At 47.1% G+C, this 10,621-nt stretch overlaps 1 protein-coding gene across 3 annotated transcripts in view; it reads left to right on the forward strand.

The window, feature by feature from the left end:
- Ldah (lipid droplet associated hydrolase) overlaps positions 1-5,031 on the forward strand; it is a 79,622-nt gene extending 74,591 nt beyond the window's left edge. For all 3 annotated transcript variants that reach the window (XM_087907253.1, XM_087907254.1, XM_087907255.1), the window contains exon 7: positions 3,126-5,031. In XM_087907253.1, coding sequence (XP_087763379.1) covers positions 3,126-3,317 — 192 coding nt within the window. In that variant the 3' untranslated portion in view covers positions 3,318-5,031. The remainder of the gene's footprint in view (positions 1-3,125) is intronic.
- Positions 5,032-10,621: the final 5,590 nt, after the last annotated feature.

Here is a 10,621-nt window from a genome sequence, read left to right on the forward strand (position 1 = left end):
GAAAGTGACCAATTAACTGAAATGTCCAGGGCAACTGTCTTCCTTGGACAATCTGGAGAATTTATGTCCAGTAATGGACACCTGTATTGATTCACATTCCCTGTAGTAGGCAACTGCTTCTCTCTCCAGATGAAAATCCAGCATGATAGTTCTTTCCTAGGAGTGTAGGGTGACGGTGATGTCAGAGGTGATCCTGTCCCCTCACCTGGCTAAGTCCCACTTTCCTTAAACTTGGCTCCCACTGCCATCTCCAGGAAGTTTCCCCAGCTGCAGTGCTCCCGTGGGCCTCATGGCTCCTGTTTAGAGTTGGAATGTCACAATTGTCACACAGGTGTACATGAGCCCTCCTGCCCTCCCCACGGAAGGAACTGTGATTTTCATCTGACGGTCCAGCACATCAGTGCATGTGTGCTAGGTAGGTGGGTGGAAAGACAGGTCCATCAGGAAGCTGTTGTAGAATATAGGTTATATTGAAATACAGTTACCAAGAATGCATTACAATTTAATTTAATGTACCATGTGCATCTTTATCAGTACATTGAAGGCAAGGATAATCACAGGTGCTAGCAAGATGGCCCATTGGTTAGCAGTGAGTGCTGCTCTTCAGGGCTCCAAGTTCAGTTCATACATCCGCACCAGGCAGCTCAGAACCACTGTATCTCCAGGTCCAGGGGGATCTGATGCCTCAGATGTCTATGGGCACCTCCACTCACATGTATACACACACACACAGACACAGACACAGGCACACAGACACAGTCACACACTCACACACACATGCACACACAAACACAGACACACACACAGACACAGACACACATATTTGAAAATTAATTAAACTTAAGTACAGAGCTATTCCTGTGAATTTGTAGAAATAAGTGTAATTCAGTTTTTAGTCATCTACAGTAAGTTTACTATGATTTGATTATATGTGTATTAGTAATATGGTAGCTTATTGTCTGTATAATTGAAAGAAAATTAAATTATAATTGGGGGTATATATCAAGTTTCTAGTCCAAAACACTGGATCTGTGGGGACTGTAGGAGTCATTAAAAGCCCCACTTTAGGGAAAGAGAGGCTGGGTTAGCCTGATGTGTTGGTTTGGACACTTTTTAAATCATAAGCAAGAGACAACATCAAGAGCAGGCATTCTTAACCAGGCGGTGGTGGTGAATGCCTTTAATCCCAGCACTCAGGAGGCAGAGGCAGGTGGATCTCTGTGAGTTTGAGACCAGCCTGGTCTACAAGAGCTAGATCCAGGACAAGCTCCAAAGCTACAGAGAAACCCAGTCTCGAAAACAAAACAAAACAAAACAAGAGAAGAACAGCCATTGTAACCTGTGGGTCATGATGCATTTGTAGGTTGAACTACCCTTTCACAGGGGTAGCCTAAGACCACTGGAGAACACAGGTGCTTTCATTAAGATTCAGAACAGTAGCAAAATTACACTTTTGACAATAATTTTATGATTGGGGGTCACCACACATAATGGACTGTATTAAAGGGTCACAGCATTAAAGAGTCACAGCATTAGGAAGGTTAAGAAATACTGAACTAGAGGATATTATGACTATTTGGTGACTACATGACATAGCCACATGGCCAATAACCAGTGAGAACATAGAGCAGCTGCCAACAGCCCATTCAGATATCCCAGTATGTATCAATAATCCCCAAAAATGTGGTGAGAGTACCCCACGGGAGGGATAATCTGGGGAAAGTGTCGGGACAATATTGGGAACCAGTTACGTTTTAGGTGGCATGCCTGTTTACAGGCTTTTAGAAGAATGAACGCAGTGGGGTTGGGGCTGAAAAGATTCAGGAGGAGGAATCAAAGGCCCTTCGTGCAGGTGGGGCATTAGCAGATGGGGTGAAGGAATCTGAGACTGTTGCCCATGGTCTAGATTTGGTGGGAAGGGAGGATGGGAAAGTAGCCCCAGGTTGTGGGAGGTGGTTGGTGCTTGTGTATGAGACACCTGTGGAACATCCCAGCAAGTCCGTGCCCAGGTGTGTGCTGTGAGACTTAAAAGGAAGAGTCTGGGCTCAAGTTTGGCTTTGGCATGACAGGCCTATAGCTGCAGCTGTGAGCAGAAGTCTGAAATATAAAGAAGCCATCTGAAGCTTGACGCTTGGGCAGTTCAGGTTAAAGGTTGTGGATAGAGGAGCCAGTGAATATAATGGGACAGAGGCGGAGGGGCAGTAGGTGAACTCTGGAGTAGATGAAGCCAAGGGAAGAAAATCACCTGTACATTTCAATTGTGTGGGACCCCAGGCTCTTCTGTGCTATATCAGGCCCAGGTGTATCTGGAGTGACGCTAGGTCAGCCTCCCCTGAGTCTGTCACTGCTCTAAACTATGAGGAGATGCATGTCTCTTTCATAGAAAAGTGACTTAGTGTTTGGTTATCAACTGGAAGTTTTCATTTCAAACTCACTTAGGAGGGAAATTCTAAACTGCTGTGACCGTCTTTGGCCCAAGCTTTTGGAAACAGCTGTTGTGTGCTGCTTCCGGCCTGAATCTGAATGTCACTCTGGGTCCACAGGAGTCTTCAGTTGTTCACAGGGAGAGCACACTGGTTGCAGCCTTTGGAAGAAGGTGGGCAGCTGTGGCAGTGTAAGGTGGTACTGCCTCTGCCCTAGGCCAGTGCTACCTTGTGACTTAAAAAATGGGCAAAGAGCTCTCAGGAAAGGAGTTTTCAGCCCTAGCGCTGTCCCCATTGTCTGCTTAGCCTGCCGTAGCCAGAGGTGCACGCTGCCTGTGGGAACAGCCCTGTGCTTCCCAAAGTGGTGTGTGAAAACAGTTAGTTTGTGGCCACTACTCTCACAGTGACCATGTCAGCTTACCTGTCTCTCTCACTGTCAGCATGTTTCCTCCCATGTCCACCCCACCTCTGTGCACATGAACTGGCCAGGTGTTCCTTTATGAGTTAGAGAAATCTGCCCCCACAAAGTCTCCAGTTTCTTCCCATCTCCTGCCCTAATGCATTCTGCGGTCTCTAAGGGCTCTGGAAGGGACCTAGGACCGTGGGCAGAGTCGGGCACAGGGGCGACCCTCAGACCACTGCAGTCCTCTGCTGGCGGTGGATGTTGGAGGGGAGGATAAAATGGTGTTTCTTGTCTTTCAGCTGACGTTTTACTACGGTAAAACAGATGACTGGTGTCCAGTGAAGTATTATGAAGACATGAAGAAAGACTTCCCAGGCGGCGATATCCGACTCTGTGAGAAAGGAATAGCGCATGCTTTTGTCCTCGGTTTCAGCCAGGAGGTGGCTGCCATAGTTGCTGACTGGATGAATAATAAACTGCCCAAAATATAAGCACTGGCTCAGGGAAAACGCACCTACATTCAATACATAGAAGACGTAGGTGTGCTCTGCTTAGCGGCGATGTTTAATCTAAATGCTTGAAAAGGACATTGAGACCCTCGGCTACAGACACCAGCGCTCAGCTCCCTGTGCTGAGACTGAAGTGAGCACAGTTGATGACTCATTCCACATGATCCCTGACTCAGGAGACACAGTGGCCTCCACACGGATTCCTCTCTTCACAAGAAGCCCAACATCACTGCCCAGCGCAGTTTGCCCAGCGCGATCCTACAAGCTGAAGAGACTCTAAATATTGGGGATTCTGACCAAATTATCACTTTAGGACAGATTGTCCTGAATGAAATTATGAAACGCTTCCTAGAAAATAGAAACCACCCATGAACGTGAAGTGGGCAGTCAGTCACGTGGAATGAGTGAGACAGAGACAAGCTCACCCTCCTCGTCCAGTTGCAGGGAGGAATGAGCAGAGGACGCCGGCAGTGAACTTGGGTTCCCTTCAGGTACTGGGAAAAATCAGTCCCAACTTTGTACAAGTCTTGGCTGAGGTCGTCAGCCTGTCTTTCTGATCCTCCTGCAGTGAACCAAGAATCAAGGTTGCCTGATATTTATCAACTAGACAGTTGCTGAAGGATCCTGACTCTGACCTGCTACAGGATGGGCAGCAGGCTCTTCCTGGGTCCTAAATTGTCAGGTCCCTGCAGCCTCCTCTAGAGCCAGAAGGGAGGGATGGACTGTCCATGTCAAATTTGTATGACCATAGAGTAGCTCATCGGTGTAGTTCCTCCAATGAAGCACCATGGGCAGGAGGTGGTGAGCCACTGATGCTATTCGTGATGGCTTTTGCTACCCTATGATTCTTTCTTTCTGAAAATCTCCCAGCACATAAATTTTGGAAAGGTGTTTTAAATTATTGAGTAAAATATTAACAAATTAATTCCCCATTTGCCTAAACTTTACTGACTGTAAAGACCTCACTTTATGAATGAACAGAAATAATCCGTTAAATTTCGTATTACTTCACCTGCGAAAGCATATTCCTGACTGAGAAGTGGAGGGACAGCTATGTTGCCTCTCTTAATTGACTCAGTCCTAAGCTCTCAGAGTCCAGTGAACCCCACTGTCTGTAGTGACAGTGAGACTTGGCGCACAATTGGAAACATTCCATTTTCTTCTAGAGAAATGTTCTTGTTGCAGTGAGGCAGTCCTTCCTCTCAAAAATATGGGATTCTGAAGACAGTTTTGGTTATTAAATGCTGCCAGCTCTGTGGTGAGGGATGGCTGGGTTCTCATCCTTTGCATGGCTTCTGCATTGGAGCTCTACTTCTCAGAGAGGAAAAGCCAAACTCCAGACAAGGAGGGCTCTTAGTCCATGAAGAAGGGCAGTAGCTATACAGCGAGGGTCGGTGCTACACACAAATACTCAGTGCATCTGCACCCGGAGGCCTTCTGGGGAGCTGACCTGGGAAGCCAGGCTTCCTGCTCCGAGTGCCTTGCTTATAGGACAGGTCCACTTGTGCTGGGAATCAATGTGTGGAAACAAATGCTGGCCAATCAGACGCACTGGAACAGAACAACCTTCATAGATTCCTTTCAGAAATCACATTACTCTGTGTTTCTAAACTCTACTTAAAAGACTCTGGTGCCTCATTCCTATTCCTCATCTAAACACCTAATGATATTTATAATAAATGTTTTCCTGCAGTTACTGCTGTGTCTGGTCTGATCTCTGTGTGCTGTGAGCAAGGATATAATGTACGCAGTTGGCCTAAGCTAAGCTCACTGTTATCAGGACACAGTTCTTTGTCATTGCACTCCTGAGAGAGGGAAGAACCAAGTTTCAGGACACTGAATCCTTAAGAATTACAGAGGGGCTGGAAAGATGGCTCCGTGGTTAAGAGCACTAACTGCTCTTCCAGAGGACCAGGAACCCACAGACCAATTCCTACCACCCCAAGTCAGCTCACCACAGTCTGTACCTCCTGTCTCAGAGGATCTGCCGCCCTCCTCTGGCCTCCCTGAGCACTTCAGGTGTGTACTTGGAGACCATCTTGAACATGACAAGACATTGTGTCAAAGATAGGAGGGCACTGTCCAAGACAGAAGGAGGAAGAGGAAGAGGAGAGAGCAGAATACCAAAATTGTTAGCTAGTGGGTGAGATCCGTTTCCCAGTAGCTGTGCCTGTGTGTTCCAGTTAGCCACACAACGTCACTATGGTCCTCATAGTGCTTCTTATAAAGCTGTCTAGTGTGTGTGAAAAGCTTTACTTGGAAACTTGATCAATGCCCATGGTGACTCCTTGTGCCACGAAAGAGGGCAGCTCACGTAGCTCGTGTCTGGGGTCTTTTCCAACCCTTGGACAGCCAGGCTCGTTCTTTGTTTTGAATTTCTCTCCTACTTACAGTAAATCTGTAACTATTCAGACTAAAGGAGTGTGACCAACTGACATGACCTCTGACTTTACATTGACGTTTTTTTTATCAAATAAATTTGGGGACAATTGGATGGTGTGTAAAGATGGTAGTGTTAAATTTTTTTTGACTTAAATAATTTTACTAAAGAGACGTAGAAAAACGCCTGTGTTATACTGTTACATATTGTGTTAGGTTTTCTACTGCTGTGAAGAGACACCATGTCCACAGCAGTCTTTCAAAGAAAACATTTAATTGTGGTGGTTCACTTACAGTTCAGAGGTTCCGTCTGCTCTCATCCTGTTGGGACATGGCAGCGTGCAGGCAGACCTGTTGCTGGAGAAGTCGTTGAGAGTCTTACATCTTGCAGGCCGCAGGCGTGTGTTCTGGAGACACTGAGCAGTGTCCTGAGCACATAGGAGACCTCAGTGCCAGCTGCATAAAGACACACTTCCTCCGACAAGACCACACCTATTCCATCAAGGCCACTTTTCCTAATAGTGCAACTGCATTTGGAGGCCATTCTCTTTCAGACTGCTGCTTCCAACTCCCTGGCTTCCAAATGCTTGTGGCCATATTATAATGTGAAGTTGCGTTCAGTCCAACTTCAGAAGTCCTCGTAGTCTGTAACAGTTTCAAACTTGTTTAAAATCTAAAGTTCAAACTCTCTTCTGAAATCCATGCAATCTCTTAACTATAATCCTCTGTAAAATCAAAATAAAAAGGCAGATCACATACTTCCGACTTATAATGGCACAGGATATACATTACCATCCCTAATGACTGTATGGAAGGGAGCACAGTGAGGAAATATTGGACCAAAGCAAGACTGAGAACCAGCTAGACATACTCCAAACTCTACAACTCCATATCTGATGTGAAAATGCTCTTTAGATCTCCAAGTCCTTTCAGCTCTATTGACTGCAGCGTTCTTGTGCTGGTTCTGCTCTATTACCAGGTCTCCTCAGCAGGCATTCCACAGCTCTGGCATCTCCAACATCTTGGGGTCTCCAGGCTTCAATTCACACCTTCACACAATGGCATCCCTCGGCCTCCATTCAGAGACACCCCTGACACATGCCTGAACTCAGCAACTTTTCTTAGTCTCTGGGGAAGAAGGTTCTACAATCCCTTTCTCCTATCTTTGACTCTAAACAGAACTGCTAAGTTCTGCTGCTTGCTGGGACTGGAACACGGCCCCTTCATTCAGCTACATCTTCACTAGCTTTCTGTCCTTCACTGCCTAAGCTTGGCTGTTCTGGAATTTTCTCTGTGGATTAATGTGGCCTCAAACTCAGAAATCTGGACGCCTCTGCCTTTTGAGTGCTGGAAAGATGTACCCTGCCACACCAGGCTCTAAGTTTTTCTTTAATTCTCTTTCCGAAGCTGGAAACTTAGCTGGGTGAGATCTGCTGGCCTTTGCCTTCCTTGTGCTTGGATTAAATCTGTACACTATCATACCCAATCTTTTCTTTAATTCCTTTCCACAGGTTGGAAACTTAGCTGGATGTTACCTTGCCCTGAGGTCACCACTTCCTTTATTCCAATTTTTAAATAACATTTTTCATTTATTTTACATACCAACCCGTTTCTCCTCCCTTCTCTCCTATTCCCTTTCCTTTACCATTTACGTCTTCCCCCTCCTTCTGTTCCCTTATTCACATGTCTGTCCACACTTTCTGCAGCCATTTGATTTGCCTGAAAAATTGTGGACTTAAATGAGTTTTGCAGGCCCACCATTCTCTGTGGGGCAGCCTCAGGGAGTACCTTCTGTAGGCAGATTTCCCAGAGGTCTTTGCCAACCGAATTAGCTTGCCTATCCAGTGGGTCGATTGCAGCAATTGAGAAACTGTTTTCATCTGAGACTGGGAAATCACCTTCTAGTGTCTCTCTTCCTGCTCTGGGTATTCAAGCTCCATCTTCCCAGGTCAAAATTATCTTTGTCCCTGTCTTGGTTTGCTTCTCCGTTGCTATGATGAACGCCATAACTAAAAGCAACTTGGGGAGGAGAAGGCTGATTTTACCTCACAGGTTACCGTCCATCATCCAGGGAAGCCAGGGCAGGGACTCAAGATACGAACCTGGGGGCAGGAACTGAAGCAGATCATGGACAAACACTGATTACTGGCTTGGTTCCCATGCTTTGCCCAGCTCTCTTTCTTTTACAAAACAGGACCACCTAACTGGTCTCCCCCACAACAATCTTTAATGAAGAAAATGTCCTTCAGACATGCTTACTAGCCAATTTTATGGAGGCAGCTCCCCAGTTGAGGTCCCCCTTCCCAGGTGACTGTAGCTTGTGTCAAGTTGCAAACACTGACCAGTGCTGCTCCCTTCATCGTTGTGTGTCTAGAACAGAAACCCTGGGTTCTATGACCAAGGTTGGAGGGATAGACATTCCAAATTATCACACAATGGCAGCTTTGATTCCAAAAGTCCTTGTTGATTTTTAATTTTGGATGTTGTCGTGGTTACTGTTCTGTTGCTGCGAAGAGACACCATGACGAAGCTAACTCATAACAGAAAGCATTGAATTGGGAGCTTGCTTCCAGTTTTAGAGGGTTAGTTCATTGCCATCATGGTAGGATGCAGACAGGCATGGCGCTGGAGTAGTGGCTGAGAGCTTTAAATCCCGATGTGCAGACAGCAGGCAGAGGGAGAGAGAGACTGGGCCTGGCATGGGTGTTTGAAACCTTAAAGACTACCCTCAGCATCTTAGAAAAGGTTTTTGTGAAGAGACACCATGACTACAGCAAAAAAAATTAGTTGGGGTGGCTTTCATTTTCTGAGGTCTAGTCCATTGTCATCATGGTGGCATGCAGGCAGACTTGGTGCTGGAGGAGTTGAGAGTCCTCCATCTTAACCTGCAGGCAACAGGAAGTGGTTTGAACTAAGCTTACCTTGAGCAGAAAGACCTCTAAAGTCCTGCCCCACAGTGACACACTTCCTGCAACAAGACACACCTCCTAATAGTGCCACTCCTCATGAATTTATGGTGATCAATTACATTCAAACTGTCACACTGCGTGACACGTCTCCCTGGTGCTTAGTATCGAGCTAGTACACACAGAGCTAGCGCTGAAAGGTTTGGGAGATCTGAAGAAATGATCCCCAAATACACAAGGACTGGGAATGGTCTCTGTTTCAGCCAGCGTGATCTCACCAGTCCCGGGCCTTTCTAGAGTCTTGGATGAGTGCTTGGCTTCAGTTTCCCAGTCTGTTAAACCGGGGACGACGCTAGGTGGCACACCTCGCACCCGTGGGGTAGTAGGGTGCAGCAGAATAAACCTTCAGGCTGCTAGGGTGCTCGGGACGTAAAGGTCGGGGGGTCTGGCTTACCGGGGAATATACATTGGCTGTTAGCGGGCAGAAGGTCTCTAGTCTGGTTTTGGGGTCTCCCAGGGTTCTCACTTAGCCCAGCTTGGACGCAGAGCCACCTCTCCATCTCTCGCCCGCCCCCTGGTGGCAGCGTTCTTGCACAACACAGCCTAGGTAACCTAGGTTGTGAGGGGCATGCGCAGCTCAACCCTACCCAGGTCCCCCAAAGTCACCTCATAAACTTGGCACCTGATGTTATTTAATCCCAGTACATGCTTAGGTTTCTAAGACGATGGGTCTGCAACCGCTAGTCCTCAAACATCTTTCCTACGGCTAGCTGCAAAAGCACTCTCTTCCTCCCCGGGTCCATTTTCACTTATGCACCTAGCCGATCACTCAGTCTGCAAGGGTCTTCTCCTCTTGGGCTCTGTCTCTTCAGGCTTGGGGCCTGCACAGAGAACACAGCAGTCCCCAGTCCCAGATACTCACTCAGATCTCTAGCCTATCCTGGCACTCTTCCTAAGGTTTCCTGTCCCTTCCACCCTTGACTCTCTCTTTGCTGGGGCATGCACTCTGGTGGAAGGCCACACCTTGGAAGAGGTCTGTGACCTGGCTTACTTTGGTTGTCTTTGAAGAGAAGGCCCTGGGTGTTTTCCTCCGCATGTAGCTGGCTGAACCGACACGGAATAAACTCACCTCTCTACCCCATGAGATTCAAAGAGAATCAGACAATATTATCAGCCAATGGCTGTGTCCTGCTTGTGGCTCAAGAGGCTGGCACTAGGGCCAGGTGAAGGCAACGAACTGCTGTACGGTCCTTTTGCTCTCTCCAGTGACCAATAGCTACAGATGCTGGGCCACAGGAGAGTTACCATGGGCCATATTGTGCCCCCTCTATTATTATTATTATTATTATTATTATTATTATTATTATTATTATTATTGTGTGTGTGTATACATATGTACAACTAACACTGCACTTGTGGGGTCAAGGACAACTTTGAGGAGTTGGTTTTCTCCCCTCCCCACCATGGATTGAGCTTAGGTCAGCACGTTTGTACAGAAAATGTTTCCACTCCCTGAGCCATCACACAGGCAGGAACAGAGGTCTTAATGCACCCTCCCCTCCTGTCCCATCCTAAACCCTCCCCTCCTTTCCCCACCCTTCCCTCCCACCCCCTTTCTTCTTCTTCCTGTCCACTGCAGAAAGCTTCATGCCCAGTACCATGTAAACCCATGGTGGTGAGTCCAGCACTCAGGAGGTGAAGGAAGGAGAACCAGAAGTTCAAGGTCATCCTGTACTCCACAGTGAGCTTGAGGTCAGGTCAGCCTGGGGAGGGAGGGAGGGAAAGAGGGAGAGAGAGAGAGAGAGAAAGAAATTGTAAAAAGATGCTGCTATGGTTTAGCTCCTGCAAGTGGCTGGCTAGTGGTCTCTTTTGTGGCTCGACACTTGGAAGAACCCTGAGGTGGTATAATGATGAGTCTGTTTTGGACAAGAGAGACTTCAGGACCTTGGATGTGGAGATGCTGAATTTATAGTCAGGACCTGGGGACTTAAGATTCCAATG

This window comes from Myodes glareolus, chromosome 6, assembly GCF_982192425.1.
Source record: "Myodes glareolus chromosome 6, mMyoGla1.1, whole genome shotgun sequence".
In the NCBI taxonomy this organism is placed as follows: domain Eukaryota; kingdom Metazoa; phylum Chordata; class Mammalia; order Rodentia; family Cricetidae; genus Myodes; species Myodes glareolus.